Raw genomic sequence first — 19692 nt, 5'->3', positions numbered from 1 at the left:
CTCCCCCGTCCCTGGGATTCTCCAGGCAAGAATACTGGAGTGGGTTGCCATTTCCTTCTCCAGTGCATGAAAGGGAAAAGTAAAAGTGAAGTAGCTCAGTCGTGTCCGACTCTTAGTGACCCCATGGACTGTAGCCTACCAGGCTCCTCCGTCCATGGGATTTTCCAGTGCTTGACCTGAGGCCAAACTATGGTGGAGGTAATGAAAATAATGGCGACCTCCTTCAAAAGTTCCCATGCAGGCACTGCTGCGCTCAGTGCCCCCGACCCTGTAGCAGGCCACCACCGACCCATGCCTCTGCCGGAGACTCCTGGACACTCATGGGCATGTCTGGGTCAGTTTCTTGTGGGGTCACTGCTCCTTTCTCCTGAGTCCTGGTGCGCACAAGGTGTTTTTTATGCCCTCCCAAGAGTCTGTTTCCCCAGTCCTGTGTAAGTTCTGTTGGTTCTATGGTGGGGTTAATGGCGACCTCCTCCAAGAGGGCTTATCCCATACCCAGGTCTGCTGCACCCAGAGCCCCTGCCCCTGTGGCAGGCCACTGCTGACCCGTACCTCTGCAGGAGACACTCAGACACAGTTCTGACTCAGTCTCTAGATTGGGCATGCGTTTTGTGCCCTTCCTAGGTCTGCACGGCTCAGGCAGCCAGGTGCTTGGCAAGTGCACTGTCGCAGGTGGGCCATGCATCTTAATCACCTCCTTGATCCCAGCTGCCCCGTTTCCCTGGTGCACCGTGAGAGCACCATCTCAGGTGTGCTGTATGTCTCCTCTGGAGAGCTGATCTCAGGATGCGACCCTTCTGGCAGATGTCAAACATCCAGGATCTCAGGAAGACATGGTTAGCAGCTGGGAGCCTGCTCACAGTTTGGTGGAGTCTCGGGCTGAGATTGTAGCAGCCCCTTGCCTTCCCACTCTGGCTGTCACAAGTCTGCCTCTGGACAGGGAGGGGCTGGTACACAGCCGGCCAGCTCTCCTTTGGTCAATGCAAAGAAATAGAGGAAAACAATAGAATGGTAAAGACTAGAGATCTCTTCAAGAAAATCAGAGATAAAAAAGGAACATTTCTTGCAAAGATGAGCACGATAAAGGACAGAAATGGTATGGACATAACAGAAACAGAAAATACTAAGAGGAGGTAAGAATACACAGAAGAACTATACAAAAAAGATCTTCATGACCCAGATAATCATGATGGTGTGATCACTCACCTAGAGCTAGACATCCTGGAATGCAAAGTCAAGTGGGCCTTAGGTAGCATCTCTACGAACAAAGCTAGTGGAGGTGATGGAATTCCAGTTGAGCTGTTTCAAATGCTAAAAGATGATGCTGTGAAAGTGGTGCACTCAGTATGCCAGCAAATCTGGAAAATTCAGCAATGACCACAGCACTTCAAAAGGTCAGTTTGCATTCCAGTCCCAAAGAAAGGCAATGCCAGAGACTGTTCAAACTACCACACGATTGCACTCATCTCACACGCTAGCAAAGTAATGCTCAAAATTCTCCAAGCCAAGCTTCAACAGTACATGAAGCGTGAACTTCCCTATGTTCAAGATGGATTTAGAAAAGGCAGAGGAATCAGAGATCAAATTGCCAACATCCGTTGGATCATAGAAAAAGCAAGAGAGTTTCAGAAAAACATCTACTTCTGCTTTATTGACTATGCCAAAGCCTTTGTGTGAATCACAGCAAACTGTGGAAAATTCTGAAAGAGATGGGAATACCAGACCACCTGACCTACCTCCTGAGAGATCTGTATGCAGGTCAAGAAGCAACGGTTAGAACTGGACATGGAACAACAGACTGGTTCCAAATGGGGAAGGGAGTACGTCAAGGCTGTATATTGTCACCCTGCTTATTTAACTTATATGCAGAGTACATCATGAGAAACGCTGGGCTGGATGAAGCACAATCAGGAATCAAGATTGCCAGGAGAAATATCAATAACCTCAGATAGACAGGTGACACCACCCTTATGGCAGAAAGCAAAGAAGAACTAAAGAGCCTTTTGATAATAGTGAAAGAGGAGAGTGAAAAAGTTGGCTTGAAACTCAACATTCAGAAAACTAAGATCATGGCATCCGGTCCCATCACTTCATGGTGAATAGATGGGGAAACAATGGAAACGGTGAGAGACTTTATTTTTGGGGCTCCAAAATCACTGCAGATGGTGACTGCAGCCATGAAATTAAAAGACGCTTGCTCCTTGGAAGAAAAGCTTTGACCAAACTAGACAACATATTAAGAAGCAGAAATATTACTTTACCAACAAAGGTCCATCTAGTCAAAGCTGTGGTTTTTCCAGTAGTCATGTATGGATGTGAGAGTTGGACTATAAAGAAAGCTGAGCGCCGAAGAATTGGTACTTTTGAACTGTTGTGTTGGAGAAGACTTGAGAGTCCCTGGACTGCGAGCAGATCCAACCAGTCCATCCTTCAGGAAATCAGTCCTGAATATTCATTGGAAGGACTGATGCTGAACCTGAAACTCCAATACTTAGGTTACCTGATGCGAAGAACCAACTCATTAGGAAAGACCCTGTTGCTGGGAAAGATTGAAGGCGAGAGGAAAAGGGAACAACAGAGGATGAGATGGTTGGATGGCACTACCGACTCAATGGACATGAGTTTGAGCAGGCTCTGGGAGTTGGTAATTGACAGGGAAGCCTGGCGTGCTGCAGTCCATTGGGTTGCAAAGAGTCAGACACGACTGAGCAACTGAACTGACTGGTAAGTATAAATTACTGCTCAGTTACTGTTATTATTTGTATTATTGTTGAGTTAGAATAGAGTAAGATTAATTGCAGCAAAACCTGTTAGTAATTCAAGGCAAGAGATAATCATCACTTGGTTTGTTTAGTGGCAGAAGAAATAGAGAAAGAGATACTTTTTGAGAGAAATTTCCAAGGTAGGATCTTTGGCACTTGATGAATGAACAAACACGCGAGATGCGGGAGAGAGGAATGAAAGATGTGTCAAAGTGCCTTAAATGGGGTTTGGAATGACGTTGATAGAAATACACCTACATCAGCTGCACTAAGATAATATGTTAATTAAGTAAATCAACATTGAAAGCTCATTTTTACTAAATAAGAGGTGATAGATAATTCCCAGAAGTGAATCGTACGAATTTGAAGCTCTGAGATTGATCCTTCTCCATCTATAGTAAATAAACTCCTGAGGAGGTTGAGAGAAGAATAAATGTAATTCAGACATTCTTTTCTCATTTTCGTTTCATGTTTCCTTTCTATTTCTGCCATTTTTCATTTCTAGTTTTGTGATTCTGTTATTTTAATTTTTTAGTGTTCAGTTCAGTCACTCAGTCGTGTCCGACTCTTTGCGACCCCATGAACCGCAGCACGCCAGGCCTCCCTGTCCATCACCAACTCCCAGAGTCCACCCAAACCCATGTCCATTGAGTTGGTCATGCCATCCAACCATCTCATCCTCTGTCGTCCCCTTCGCCTTCTGCCGTCAATCTTTCCCAGCATCAGGGTCTTTTCAAATAAGTCAGCTCTTCGCATGAGGTGGCCAAAGTATTGGAGTTTCAGCTTCAACATCAGTCCTTCTGATGAACACCCAGGACTGATTTCCTTTAGGATGAACTGGTGGGATTTCTTGCAGTCCAAGGGACTCTCAAGAGTCTTCTCCAACACCACAATTCAAAAGCATCAATTCTTCTGCGCTCAGCTTTCTTTATAGTCCAACTGTCACATCCATACGCGACCACCGGAAAAACCATAGCCTTGACTAGACGGACCTTTGTTGGCAAAGTCACGTCTCTGGTTTTTCATATGCTGTCTAGGTTGGTCGCAGTGAATTTGGTGCCCCCCAAAATTAAAGTCTGCCACTGTTTCCACTGTTTCTCCATCTATTTTCCATGAAGTAATGGGACTGGATGCCATGATCTCTATTTTCTTTTTTTTTTGTTTTGTTTGTTTGTTTTATTTTAAATTAGTTTATTTATTTTTTAACTCTACAATATTGTATTTGTTTTGCCATACATTGAGATCTTTATTTTCTGAATGTTGATCTTTAAGCCAACTTTTTCACTCTTCTTTCACTTTCATCAAGAGACTCTTCAGTTCTTCACTTTCTGCCATAAGGGTGCTGTCGTCTGTATATCAGAGGTTATTGATATTTTTAACAAAATGATTAAATATTAACAATTTTACATGGTTAATCAAGTTACATTGTCTTTCTGTAAGAATTTTTACCTGAGGCCATCAGAGTCCATTATGAATAAATTGAGTACCAAGGACTATCTGAAGGCATGTTGCAGTGATGACGTAAGGCCAAATGGAGCTGAGCCCTGTGAAATAGGTGATTTAACCTTGCATCATCTATTCAGTGTGGCTCTGGGAGGACATCATACAGCCAAGTTTTTTGGTTAGTTTTACCAAAAGGGACGTGTTATATATTATTTTGGCTGTCTTTTTTACCTGAATATAAAAACAGCACATAAAAATTAGCAAATTTGCAAAACATAAAACCATAAAGAAAGAAAAACCATTTGTAATCCCATTATCCACTGAAAAGTAGAATTGATTTTTTAATGTATTTTCTTTCAGTCATATATACAGAAATACTCTTTTATTAAATACATCTTGCAACTACATTATTTTGAAAGGGAAATGTAAGGATGGATTTTTGTGAGGACATAGTTATCGCTCCCCCTCATCATTAGTAATTTCTCTCCTCTAAAGAAAGTGGTTTCTTTTAATCCAAAATAAAACATGTAACTCTTAACTGATTATTTTTATTTAGTTTCTAGTATGAATATTTTGAGGGCTTCCCTGGTGGCAGTAGTAAAGAATCCATCTGCCAATGCGGGAGACGAAAATGATGCAGGTTTGATCCCTGGGACGGGAAGATCCCTGGAGTAGGAAATGGCAACCAGCTCCAGTATTCTTGCCTGGAGAATTCCATGGACAGAGGAGCGTGGTGGGCTACAATTCATGGGGTCACAGAGTCAGGACACAACTGAGTGACTGAACCCATATGCTCACATACACACAGATATTTTGATTATAGCTGCTCCTAGAGTGGTTTTATTAAAACAGAAAACAAAATTGAAAGCACTACTATTTTACTAGTGGTATTGTAACAGCTTGTTGGTTTCATTGCATTTTTATAGCATGTTTAATTCTTTAAAGCTGTCAGTTAATGTAACAGCTGTTTTTATTAGCATAACTATTATTATTTTATTATTTATTATTATATATTACTTTTATTTATTTTATTATTTATTATTTTTATTTTATTATTATTTTATTAGCATAACTATTTATTAGTTTCATACATGAGAAACCTGAGATGGAATAAGAGAATAAGTTACAAGCCCAAATTTACAAGTAGTAGAAAAATGTGGACTCTTAGCTTTGGCAAATGGTTTTTCCATTTACTGAAATGTAACTCTCAGAAATTATTCTAAGTCAATATTTATTAAGCACTCAAAACAGGGAGATCAGAAATAAAGTCTATGTCAAATGTAGAGAGTACTGAGTAATCTGCTTTGGCTGGAGGGCAAGGTATTTGGGGGATTTGAACTAGTGGAAATCAGACTAGAAAGGCGTTGGGAACCATTGACTCTTCTTGCATAATGGAGTTCATAATAACCCTAATAAAGCATGTGCTGATGGATATTTAACCAGGCAGAAATGAGTAGATTAGAAAAATGAACAAGAAGAAAGTACAGAAAATATTTAATGATAGCCCAAAATATTAAAAACTAAAAGGGGAAATGAATTTGAGAGCCATTATAGAAATAGATTCCCAAGATATGGTGAGTAAGAATGGTATATTAAGGGAGAGAGTGGTCAAAATGATTCCCGAGTTCATACCTGAGTGCCTGGGGAAATCTCAGAAAGAAAAAAAAGAGGTTTATTTGGTAGGAAAAATGTATTTAATTGTTGGATCTGCTATGGTTGAAGTCTCTATAAGACATCCAAGTAGAAGATGTGTGACCAGCAGGCAAATTGTGGATGGAAAGAACTCAGGAGCAAAATCAGATCTGGAGACATAGGCAGAGAAATTACTTGTGTAATGGGAATAATTTTTTAATGCCATATCATCATTCCTTCTTGCCTACTTATGTACAGTCTCAGTGTATTTGAAGAATGCAGGGCAGCAATGTATCCAAATGACTGTTGTTACCACCCTTAGAACTAGGCAATCACAGTGAGAAAGGGCACTTTAGGATTCAGAAGAGCCCAGACTCAAGCAGCACAACGTTACTAGTGGGAAAACAGACTATTTAGGAGGGCTGTTAGAGTTGTGTGAGAAGAAAGTAAAGTTATATACCTCCTATCTCTTAGATTTTGGTAAGCCTTTTGTGTACACCATCTGCTTTATTTCTCAACAATCTCATGAAATAGAAAGTATGATCTTCATTTTGAAGGTGATGAAACTGAAGCTAAGAGAAGCTAAGTGGTAATAGAGCAAGGAAGCAAGTATTTGAACCAGATAGGAGGTCAGTGCCATGGGTCTTTTTGACACACTTTGTCCTCTTTTCCACTAAGACCTGTCAATTATAGCTGTCAAACTTGTGCTTACTAGGCTTTTTGAGTTCCTTGCCTTCATGTAATAAGCACAGTGCCTCAAATCTTAAAATTCTGATGATGAGTAACCATTGCCTGTGATGAGAAAACATGTGTGTTAAGCCAACAAAAAAATGAAAGTTGGATCTCAATATACATCTCCATCCCTGTGTACAAACCTCCTGAAATGTTTTCAGATGTCAGCATTTGTTTATTTTACTCTACTGAGTTATGTGAAACTTTACTTAGAAGAATGAATTGAGAGACCAAAGATACCTGGAGGAAAAGATAATAAAAATACACAATTAACTAAAAATTGTCATAATTTGACACTCCCAGTTAGCTGAAAATTGTGCTCATTTGACGTCATCTGAAATGCCGCAATACAATCCCAATTTGTGTTAGCAGGCACAGACAAGATTGTGTGTTCTAAGATACAAAGCTAGTTTGTACTATAAAACTTCCTGCAATTATGGGTGCATTTACTTGCCCATCTTTTGTTTGTATATGTACCACTTCACAGCAAACTAGAAGCAAGTTATGACATCTCAACCAGAGGATAGTGTTGAATATAGGAACAGGGTAATTCTTCGTGTGTGCTATTTCTGCAGTATTTGGAATGGATGGGATTTTCTTTGTTTTTTCTCTTGAAGACCTAATTTTTAAATTTGCTTGTTATTTTGGTCATGTTTCTTAAAACTGATCGTATTTAGTGAATCATGAGAGGAAATTAATGCTAAATATGTAGCCTTCTAGCTAGAACTTCTGGTGCTGGATTTTGATTCTTCAGTTGTCATGCACTGTTAACATACTTTCATTCTTTAACATTACTCTTTGTTCTGTGGGAAATGCTACAAGAAAATAGGAATTTCCTCTCACCATTACCCCTCTGGCAGTGTGTTTCAGTCTAATTCCCGGCTTGCACTCAGTCCTGGTTACTACCTCCTCTTCGTACTGGCAGTCTCAATTCTGCTCATCTACAAAGAGCGGGGGTTCCAGACCGACGAGGAAACAGCTTTCAGACGCTGCACTGCAGGCATATTAAGTTATCCCCCCACTGTGCAGTCTGGAAATCGGGGAGCACTTCTCTGGCAGTGAATTCTAATGAGCTGCTAAAGATGCCAGAGCGTAAGAGCACCCGGGCGTTTTCTTCTTTCCCCTCCCCCGCCTCTTCCTTTTCCCAAGCCCCCTCTTCTCCCTATTTCTCCTCCTCCTTTATCCCCTCCCTCTGTGTCTCAGTTCTGCAGTAAACGAGGCTGAGGCACATTCCTGCTTTGCAAGGCTTTCTGCTAAGGATGTTCTGTGGCTTTTGTTTGGATTGCAGCATGCAGAATTACAGGTAATACTCGGAAATTGAGCTAGATAGATCAATGCTGTTGAAATGTTTTCTAAGAGGCAAAATATTACATTGGAATCAATTTTAAAAAATTAAGTTATCTTGGCTAATTTTATTAGTGGTAATTAAATAGTATAAGTAGATTCTTTTTCTCCCCTGAAAAGCTCAAAAGAAAGGAAATGGGGTTAGATTGATCTGACTGGCAATTGATTTTGCTTTATGTTGGTCATGAAAACCTGCTGTTGCTGCGCCTCCTCTGTAAAGTAAGAACCATTTATGTGGGGGTGCTGCTGAGGGTAGGCGTGAATAGTTGACCTGGGTGGGGTGGGATGGAGTGGGAGGTGGGATACCAGTCTGAGCTAGCCAGGTTCTTGATTAGGGCATTGGATACAAAATATAAAACGCTCTCTCCTTTTCTTCTGTCAGCTGTTCAGAGGAGACTCATTACAACTCCTGCTGAAGTCCTAGCCTTCCTCCCTTCTCTTCTGCCCCTGCCCCCCACCCTCACTGGCTGAAGACCTTGTACCCAGAGTTTGCCTTACTCCCCTGGTGCTATGTGTATGGTAAACCTGGTACTATGGCCGCATCTGGGACTGGCCAGACAACTGCTGCTGGTTCTCCCTATTCCAAGAAGGATTTAAAGGGGAATTACACTGCAGGCAATGCACCAGAGCAGCAGCATCGCGAGCTTGGGGACTAAGGCTCCTCGGGCATTATTGCAGACACACAGAGCTGACCGCAATGACAGCAGCTGCTCCTTTGAACTGTTGGCAGCAGCCAAGCGGCAGCATGAAGTGAAAGATCACTCCTGAGCTCAAGATGAACTCTACCTTGGATGGTAATCAGAGCAGCCACTCTTTCTGCCTCTTGGCATTTGGCTACTTGGAAACTGTCAATTTTTGCCTTTTGGAAGTATTGATTATTGTCTTTCTAACTGTGTTGATTATTTCTGGCAACATCATTGTGATTTTTGTATTTCACTGTGCACCTTTGTTGAACCACCATACTACAAGTTACTTTATCCAGACTATGGCATATGCTGACCTCTTGGTTGGGGTAAGCTGCCTGGTCCCTTCTTTATCACTCCTCCACTACCCGCTTCCAGTAGAGGAGTCCTTGACTTGCCAGGTATTTGGTTTTGTAGTATCAGTTCTGAAGAGTGTCTCCATGGCCTCTCTGGCCTGTATCAGCATTGATAGATATATTGCTATCACTAAACCTTTAACCTATAATACCCTGGTTACGCCCTGGAGACTACGTCTGTGTATTTTCCTGATTTGGCTATATTCCACCCTGGTCTTCCTGCCTTCCTTTTTCCACTGGGGCAAACCTGGATATCATGGAGATGTGTTTCAGTGGTGTGCGGAGTCCTGGCACACCGACCCCTACTTCACCCTGTTCATCGTGATAATGTTGTATGCCCCAGCAGCCCTCATTGTGTGCTTCACCTATTTCAACATCTTCCGCATCTGCCAACAGCACACAAAGGAAATCAACGAAAGGCAAGCCCGCTTCAGCAGCCAGAGTGGGGAGACTGGGGAGGTGCAGGCTTGTTCTGATAAGCGTTATGCCATGGTCCTATTCCGAATTACTAGTGTATTTTACATCCTCTGGTTGCCATACATCATCTACTTCTTATTGGAGAGCTCTACTGGCCACAGCAACCGCTTCGCATCCTTCTTGACCACCTGGCTTGCTATTAGTAATAGTTTCTGCAACTGTGTCATTTATAGTCTTTCCAACAGTGTCTTCCAAAGAGGACTAAAGCGCCTATCAGGGGCCATGTGCACTTCTTGTGCAAGTCAGATGGTAGCTAAGGACCCTTACACAGTTCGGAGCAAAGGCCCTCTTAATGGATTTCATGTCTGAAGTGGTTCAAATATTGAGTCACTGTATGTTTTGTGTGTGTGTGTTTCCTTTTTATCTTTTTGTATTTCTAGTTCTCCGGGAAATATGGGACAAAATAATTTAATAATTTGATTCTAAGCAATAGCTAAGTGATCCATCCAAAATACCTTGTTAAGTTTGCAGAAATGATTTTTTTAAATGCTTTTGAATGAGAAGAATCAGGACCATGAGGATAAATTGCTGTTCATAATGTCATGGAAGTGACTGTATTTTTTAGACTTCAAAATGAATAAAGCCATATCTAACACCTCTCCAGCTGGCATGACTGAACCTGGTTGTGAAAAGCGTCAGCATTTTTAAAAGTCTTTGTTTTCTTGTTGCTTTTCTGGGTTCTTTCCAGCTGTTTAGGCTTCATGTACAATTGATTTTTAACAGGAAATATTAAAATACAGTGATGAATTAACTGTACAGTAATTCAGTGATGAATTCTTCATGTGTGTCAAAGTATAACTATGCTGCAGGTTTCCACACTGTCCTTCAGAAAACCAAATGTTTTGTCTTATTCTCTTGAGAAAATTCTCAGTGCAGTGAATAATGTGAAAACTTAATTTTAAATTTGTGCGTTGAATCATGAAGCAAAAGTGCAGTCAAATTATATAATTTATATAAAAAACTAAGATATATTTTGTGCCATCCTTCACTGAGACCTAAAGAGATGAAAGGGATTGTGTTCTAGTATTTTTGCCCATGCCTTTGTGTATGTGTGTATTAAGAATATTTGAATTGAGTTAGATTTCTCTTTTATAGCCAAATACATTTTAATAACCTGAAAAATAATTAAATGATAGGCTGATGGCTGCCACTTTTATAATGGTGAAAATACATTAAAATGTATCTTTAGTTTCTCTGCTCTTTTTATCTAGAGACCTTTTGAAATATTAGAATATCAGGAAGAAAAGTGTTCTAAGCAACTTGAGTCAGAAAATACACTATACATTTAGCTAGTTCTTTTTTAAAATAGAAGGCGTTGATTGAGATGTTCTCTTTGTAGTTAAATGGAATCATCTAATAAAGTAGCGACTAATTCTTTTTAAAAGCATTCTTTCAGTTAGTGTTAAGAAATCCGTATTTAGTGTTAAGGAATGAGAGAAGTTCTGATTAAGTCTCCATTGCTATTCTCTTTCTGAGAAAAAAAAAAGAAACATCATTGAGTTACAGTTCATTTGCTCAAATAGGCTTTTTTTTTTTTCCCAGTCAAAATGCTAGCAAAATCTATAGAATTAGTAATTGAGAGTACTGTGTATTTGTATGTATAGTGCTGTTTTGTTTCTCAAAGTGGTTATGTTTAGAGCAAGAGGTTTATTTTTCTAAAAGGAAAGAAGGATGTCCCAGCAGCTCCAGGCATAAAGTATTTCCTATGCTTTCTGCTGGTTTTAATGTTTTGGAAGTCTTCAGGGAACTTACATGATCTCTGCCTTTGGCTAGATGTTGTAATAGGAATGTGACAATGGTGTTCAGTGAGATGGAAGATAGAAGAAAATGAAGGGAAATGGGTTAAAGTGGATTTTTGAGTCCAGGGAAGGACATGGATATTTATAAAACAGGCAGATATGCTTTGGTTTTCCATCATTATGTTAGAAAACCTCTTACCCTATTTGAAATAAAGGATAGCATTCTTACGATGTTAGATTTTAGAGATTTGATTTTAACCTCAAAATCATTCTACTTAAGGGTTTTTATTTTTAAGAGAACAAGTATTAGCATAATCATTTAAACTTCAGATTCTGAGTTCTTCCCAAAAGCTTGAAAATTTGGTTCTAAGTTATTTCAAAATTTAGAACTCATATTGAAATTGCGAGTTATGTTAACAGTGGCTTTGTTAAGTTGCCATTTGAAGTAGAAAACCTTTTCTGTTAGATTCTGAAAAATAGCTGTATATAATTTCCCTTTATTTAAGTGGCACAGATTTTTTAAAAAATTTCCCTTTTTCATGTATATATTAAAGAATGTAAACTGTTCAAATTGGCTTGTCAGGTTTTAGTGCTGCCAGTATGGTAATCATGAAGATTAATTTTTATAGAAAACTGATGTTAAATCTACTAATTAGTTAGCATCAGTTTTTACTTTTGGGAGGACTGAGCCCTTTTAATTTTTTCTTGCAGTAGGATTCTGTCTTAGAGAAAACAGGTTTTTGGAAAAGATTTTGTGGAAATTTTATGGAGATGAGGAAATCTGTTTAATTTTCTGAAAATGGCTAATCACACTGATATTTTTTAATGACTGGAAAGGCAGCAGTTCTTTTAATAAGAGCTTTTGTTAATACATTTTTATATTTTTGCCCTAATACCAAATTTAGATGTTGTCAGAGGTTCCCCCCCCACACCAGATTAGAACCTCTATCAAATGTCTCAGCCTAAAACTAAAGTAGAAATTAAGTAGATATGGTCATTTTAAAGCAAAACAAAGCACCTCCCCCACCCTCCCACGCCCACCGTGAGGCTTGCTTAATATCAGATGTCCTTCCAGTTTATCTTGTGATCGTTGGACCTTGTAAACGCTAAGGTTTCTTCCAGGTATCAATTCTGTTCTCATATTCCTTATCTATACTGCTTTTAAATTTTTGTTTTCTTGTGGTATGTGCATGCTGGGGAGAAGAGATGTGTCTGGATACAATCATACAGTTTTCTGTGGCTGGGGCAGTTTCTGTGTGATAACATTTGCAGAGTTTGTATGTATTTATAAGTAACCTTTTCATCCTGGCCTATTTATTGCAACATTTAATGACGTTTTGTTTAAATACCAGTCTTAACTGGTTGAGAATGAGAAAAAGTATTAGAGTCAGTCACCCTAGGCTTTGCCAAGACAGCCTATTTAACTTTATATGGTATATGACTGATATCGGAGGAAGAGTAAGCTTTTTGTGATTGTGTTGAAATTATTTCATAGGAAATTTAAAAATAAGACTATACTAATTGTATCTGTAATTAATTGTGTTTTTAATACAATGATTTCACTGAAGGTGTGTTTTTTGCTCTTAGAGTGGAAAAGCAATTACAAAAGGACAATTATTCCACTTTAATGAAAAAATTGTCTTACAGCAGAATGGCTATTTGCATTTTTCATGGACCTGTTAGTTTTTACCCTAAATCCCATTTTGAAAAGAATTTTCTTTAAGGTTTATTGCTGGATAAATACTTCTTTGAGCCTTTTAAATGACTTTTCCTTTTTACTTGAATAATGGTCTCAGTATTTTAAGGATTGGGAAAACTTGAATTTTTTGTACTGTTAAATGCATTTACTCTTTGAACTTGAAAATGAAGCAACAGGGTTATGAGTTCCCAGGTGGTATAGTGATTTCTGGGAGTTTCCTCAGCTTTTCAGGTTTGATTAAAACATCGACTTTTGATGATGTTGTAGGAATTTTACTGACTTTGTGTTTTTGTATCATAAAAGACTTGTGAAATAAATTATTGACAAACCAGAATTTATTGCTGTATGAGGAGATTTGGGGAAGTTTAAGGATGGGGTGAATCATGGAATTATGAAAAAATTTTAAAGGCTTCATAAGTCATTTGTGTTGGTTTTTGCGTACTTTTTCCATTTCAGGTTAAAGTTTTATATTAAATATTCATATTATTAATATATTTTGCAGACCCAAGGAATGTTCTAGACATTTCCTATGGCTATAAATGAGTCATTTGGCTTTTCTTCAAAATTTAGGTAATAAGGGAATCATGATATGTAAAATGAACTCTGAACAGAAAATCTGTGATTCTGTTACTAATTGACACATTTTGTAAGGGCTAGTGGCTTCTCTAAGCCCTTAGTTTCTTCTGTTTATAATAATCCTTTCATCCTTCACAGGGTTACTTTGAGGACTGAATTAGATAATGGATGTAAAAGAACTTTGTATTATGTAAAGTGCTTTGCAAATAAAAATGAATACTATTATTTATCTGCCATAGTTTTGTATCTAAGGATGTTTTACATATTGGTGTGGTGTTACCCCACATAAAATCTTTGAAAGCCAATCCCACATTTAAGTAGAGAAGCATGATAAATTCTCACCTTTCTAAAATGACAGAAGCTTTAAATTCAACATAAAACTATTCTGTTTACTCCCTTTACTTGTTTCTAAAGTTTCGAAAGCTAGGTTTAGTGTCTCTTCATACCTTTATCCCCCAAATCTAACATGGGACCTGACTTAGTGTGGAATTTTTGTTACGTTTTACAGAACTAATGATTGACCCTTTCTAATGATCACTTCTAGTCACTATTATAACTTCTTGGCATTATAGAGCAGTGATGGTCAAAGGGTATTGGGAAGCCCATTAGCAGTTTTTCATATGGTCAAGGCAATTCTAGACTCTAAATAGTAAACATCTCTCTTTGTACCAAGAATTAGTGTGGGAATGTGTGTGATTTATATGCTAGGGAACTTTACTCCTGGAAATTCAGTAGCCTTGGCCAACGGACCTTTTGTTATTGTTATTTAGTTGCTAAGTTGTGTCTGACTCTCTTGGGACCCCATAGACTGTAGCCCACCACCAGGCTCCTGTGTCCATGGGATTTCCCAAGCAAGAATACTGGAGTGGGTTGCCATTTCCTTCTCCAGAGGATCTTTCTGACCCAGGGATTATACCCACGTCTCCTGCATTGGCAGGCAGATTCTTTACCACTGAGCCACTCGGGAATTTAAGTTAGTGCTGTCAGCCTGCCAGTTTCTCACAGTATGTACAAGATTTTGGCTTTAGATCAACATAAGGTCAGCGACAATGAAAGAAGCACAATAGAATAGGACAGCTTGGTGAAAGAAATTGTTCTGATTCTTTGGTTTTGCTTTTTTTTCCTCTTAGTCTTTACCACTTTTTCATCTTTCCTTCCTTTCTTTTCTTAACACACTGCTGGTCATGTATTCAGACTGAAGTGCTTATGGTACTGCTACTGTTGTTGTTGTTCAATCATTAAGTCATGTCCAACTCTTTGTGACCCCATGGACTGCAGCACAAAAGGCTCCTCTGTCCTCCACTATCTCCCAGAGTTTACCCAACTTCATGTCCATTGAATCAGTGATGCTATCTAAGCATCTCATCCTCTACCACCTCCTTCTCCTTTTGCCTGTAATCTTTCCTAGCATCGGGGTCCTTTCCAAAGAGTCGGCTCTTTGCATCAGGTGGCCAAAAAGTATTGAAGCTTTAGCATCAGCATCAGTCCTTCCAATTAATATTCAGGGTTGATTTCCTTTAGGATTGACTGGTTTGATCTCTTTGCAGTCCAAAGGACTCTGAAGAGTCTTCTCCAGCACCACAGTTCTCCAGCACCAGCATCAGTTCTTTGGAGCTTAGCCATTTTTATGGTCCAACTCTCACGTCTGTACATGATTATTGGAAAAATCATAGCTTTGACTAGATGGACCTTTGTCGACAAAGTGATGTCTCTACTTTTTAATACGCTGTCTAGGTTTATCACAGCTTTTCTTCCAAGTAGCAAGCATCTGTTAATTTCATGACTGCAGTCACTGTCCGCAGTGATTTTGGAGCCCAAGTAAAGAAGATCTGTCACTGCTTCCAATTTTTCTTCTTCTATTTGCCACGAAGTAATGGGACTGGATGCCATAATCTTAGTTTTTTTAATGTTGAGTTTCAAGCCAACTTTTTCACTCTCTTCTTTCACCCTCATCAAGAGGCTCTTTAGTTCCTCTTCACTTTCTGCCATTAAAGTGGTATCATCTGCATATCTGAGGTTGTTGATTTTTCTCCCAACAATTCTGATCCCAGCTTGTGATTCATTAGCCTGGCACTTCACATGATGTACTCTGCATAGATGTCAAATAAGCAAGGTGACAGTATACAGCTTTGTCGTTCTCCTTTCCCAATTTCGAAGCAGTCCATTGTTCCATATCCGGTTTGAACTGTTGCTTCTTGATTCGCATACAGGTTTCTCAGGAGACGGGTAAGGTGGTCTGTTACTCCTACCTTTTTAAGAATTTTCTACAGTTTGTTGTGTTCCATACCGTCAAAGGGTTCCATGTAGTCAGTGAAGCAGAAGTAGATGTTTTTCTGGAATTCCCTTGCCTTCTCCATGATCCAACAATTGTTGGCATTTTGATCTCTGGTTCCTCTGTCTTTTCTAAACCCAGCTTGTACATCTGAAAGTTCTTCGTTCACGTGCTGCTGAAGCCTCACTGGAGGGATTTTGAGCATAACCTTGGTAGTATGCAAAATGAACGCAATTGTGTGGTAGTTTGAAGCTTCTTTGATATTGCTCTTTTTTGAGATTGAAATGAAAGCTGACCTTTTCAAGTCCTGTGGCCACTGTTGAGTCTTCCAGTTTGCTGACATATTGAGTGCAGCACTTTCACAGCATCATCTTTTAGAATTTGAAATAGCTCAGCTGAAATTCCATCACCTCTTCTAGCTTTGTTCGGAGTAGTGCTTCCTAAGGCCCACTTGACTTCATACTCCAGCATGTCTGGCTCTAGGTGAATGAGCATACCATTGTGGTTATCGAAGTAATTAAGACCTTTATTGTGCAGTTCTTCTGTGTATTCTTGCTACCTCTTCTTAATCTCTTCTGCTTCTGGTAGATACTTAACAATTTCTGTCCTTTATTGTGCCCATCCTTGCATGACATCTTCAATTTTCTTGAAGGGATCTCTTAGTCTTTCCCATTCTGTTGTTTTCCTTTATTCGCATTGTTCATTTAAGAAGGCCTTCTTATTTCTTCTTGCTGTTCTCTGGAATTCTACATTCAGTTGGATAAATCTTTCCGTTTCTTCCTTGCCTTTCACTTCTCTTCTTTCCTCAGCTATTTGTAAAGCCTCCTCAGACAACCACTTTGCCTTCTTGTATTTCTTTTTTCTTCGGAATAATTTTGGTCACTGCCTCCTGTATAGTGTTACGAACCTCTGTCCGTAATTCTTCAGGCACTCTTATCTGCCAGATCTAACCCCTTGAGTCTATTCATCACCTCCACAGTATAATCATAAGGGATTTGATTTAGGTCATAACTGAATGGTCCAGTGGTTTTCCCTTCTTTCTTCACTTTAAGCCTGAATTGCAGTAAGGAGCTCAGTCAGCTCCCAATCTTGTTTTTGCTGACTGTATAGAGCTTCTTCATCTACAAAGAACATAATCAATCTGATCTCAGTATTGACCATCTAGTGATGTCCATGTGTAGAGTTGTCTCTTGGATGTTGGAAAAAGGTGTTTGCTGTGACCAGCATGTTTTTTTGACAAAACTGTTAGCCTTTGCCCGGCTCCATTTTGTAATCCAAGGCCAAACTTTCTTGTTATTATGAGCTATCTCTTGACTTCCTATATTTGCATTCCAATTCCCTATAATGAAAAGGACATCTTATTTTGGTGTTAATTCTAGAAGGTGTTGTACGTCTTCATAGAACCAGTCAGCTTCAGCTTCTTCATCATCAGTGGTTGGGGCATTGACTTGGGTTACTGTGATGTTGAATGGTTTGCCTTGGAAACGAACTGAGATCATTCTGTCGTTTTTGAGATTGCACCCAAGTACTGTGTTTCAGAATCTATTGTTGACTATGAGGGCTACTCCATTTCTTCTAAGGGATTCCTGCCCACAGGAGTGGATATAATGGTCATGTGAATTAAATTTACCCATTCCGGTCCACTTAGTTTACTGATTCCTAAGATGTCAGTGTTCAGTCTTGCTATCTCCTGCTTGACCACATCCAGCTTGCCTTGATTCATGGACCTTACATTTCAGGTTCCTATGCAATATTGTTCTTTACAGTATCAGACTTTATTTTCACTATCAGATACATCCACAGCTGAGCACCTTTTGCACTTTGGCCCAGCCACTTCATTTCTTTCTGGAACTATTAGTAGGTGCCCTCTGGTCTTCCCCAGTAGCATATTGGACACCTTCCGACCTGGGGAGTTAATCTTCAGGTATCAGATCTTTCTGCTGTTCATGGGGTTCTTGTGGTAAGAATACTAAGCGTGGGTTGCCACTTCCTCCTCCAGTAGACCACGTTTTGTCAGAACTCTTCGCCATGACCTGTCCATTTTGGGTGACACGGCATGGCATGGCATTTTCATTAAGTTACATAAGCCCATTCACCACAATAAGGCTGTGATCCATGAAGGGGATGATACTGCTGTAGGGTATGGAAAATTGTGTTATGCCTTAACTGGCTTTTAGGGAAAGTTTAAGAAGCAGTCAAGAAGCACTTATGTAGCAAGCTCTACTACTAGATGCCAGTATTGCTAGCTGGCCTCAGGAATTTAAAGAAGGATCACATGATTACTTTCTTGTGGAACTTCATAGTTTTTACATGTTTCATATGGAAAAATCCTGTGATCTGTCTTTGAAAAGGCTTCACAGAGTGACTATCTGGATAAATTTACAGCCTACTGGTGGGACAGTTGGCATACCATCGATCTGTTTCTTGGGGTGGGTCCGTGTGTGTATACATGTGCACATCTGTGCTCAGTCGTGTCCAACTCTTTGCAACTCCATGGCCTGTAGCCCGCCAGGGTCCATGGGATTTGCCAGTGTTTAAGATCATGTTACTTCATTAGTTTAAAATAAGAAATCAGTGCTGGCAATAGGGAGCAATCTTTCTCTCTTGTTTGGTCTTCATGGGAAGCCAGGCCATATTCAGAATGTTGCTTGGTGAGAATGAAATCTCAGAATATGGTTATGTAACATGAACATTTCCTGATATAAGACTAAGCCTGATATTCCACCTCTGTAATCAGAAAACCTGTTCATTGGGATCCTAATAAAAGGTGAAATCATTTGTATTTCTAGCACTGACCTTCTAATTGACATATTCTTCAGTTAAATTAACTTCTTTTGTTACTTACCTTTTAGTATATTTCCTTGCAAATTTTAACAGTCTTACTTCCTAACTTATTCTTTTTGAGGTGGTTGTATATGTCACTTTTACCATAAAACATTGCTTTCTGATTTAATATTCAAAGAGTGGCCTCATTACCTTGTTAGCTTGGGGAAGCAACTCATCTTGGTTTTCACAGAGCAAATACATACTGTCTAGTTGGAAAAACAAGATATATGTAAATACCTATAAAAATTAACAGTATCAGACAGGTAATGAGAAACATTGCATTTTTGAAAGTCATATTATCCCCAAAGGAGACAGGGAAGATCATTTGAGCTGAAAAAGACATTATAGATCATTTGGTCTGATTCTCTCTTTTTACCGATAGGAAAACAGTCCAGTGGCCACATATCCATTTGCGACAATACTCAGAATGCATACTTCCTAATTCGTTGTCCTTTCCTGTCTGTTGTTTTTGTAGAGGAGTTGGAGTTTGTCTTTATTCAGCCAAGTCCTGAAGAAGACTTAAATAGGCTGATATACAGTGTGTATATGTTTTTGGGTGTGTAATTTTAGGTGTATAAAGCATTATGGGCAACAATATAACTGTTAACAGAGACTTATTATGCTTCAGAAGAATTTTATAAACTTTGTATTATTTAATCCTGTGAGCTAGTAACTCATATTATTAACCCCATTACAAAGATGAGAAACGTGAGATTTGGAGTTGCCGGAGTCAAGCAGTTAATAGAAGATACGGGATTCAAACCCAAGTCTTTCTGACTTCAGAACCTACATTGTTACTTCATGTAACTGTCACAGAAACCTATCGGGTAGGGGTTTTTTATTGTTTGTTTATATATATATAAAACAGGTGAGGAAACTTAGGTTTAGAGAGATTAAGAAACTTTTATCAATTTATCAACTAACTTCTATACTTGGAAAACATGTGGCAGACTTCTGCTAAATATTAGCAGATTTAGTATGCATGTTTATTTCTGTTAACTCCACAGTTCAGTTCAGTTGCTCCGTCATGTCCAACTCTGCAACCCCATGGACTGCAGCACGCCAGGCTTCCATGTCCATCACCAACTCCTGGAGCTTGCTCAAAGTCATGTCCATCCAGTCAGTGATGCCATCCAACCATCTCATCCTGT

At 39.2% G+C, this 19692-nt stretch overlaps 2 protein-coding genes across 16 annotated transcripts in view; both read left to right on the top strand.

The window, feature by feature from the left end:
- The window catches only part of RABGAP1 (RAB GTPase activating protein 1), a 156035-nt gene that overhangs the window by 79798 nt on the left and 56545 nt on the right, over nt 1-19692 (top strand). The window lies entirely within an intron of this gene.
- GPR21 (G protein-coupled receptor 21) lies at nt 8689-9738 on the top strand. Its single transcript, XM_081588737.1, has one exon. It carries the CDS (start codon nt 8689-8691, stop codon nt 9736-9738), a length of 1050 nt encoding a protein of 349 aa, XP_081444863.1.

This window comes from Giraffa tippelskirchi, chromosome 4 (genome assembly GCF_054371585.1).
Source record: "Giraffa tippelskirchi isolate mGirTip1 chromosome 4, T2T-mGirTip1v1.2.pri, whole genome shotgun sequence".
Taxonomy (NCBI): Eukaryota; Metazoa; Chordata; class Mammalia; order Artiodactyla; family Giraffidae; genus Giraffa; species Giraffa tippelskirchi.
The sequence above is the reverse complement of the archived record's forward strand: the minus strand, read 5'-3'. Positions and strand labels throughout refer to the sequence as shown.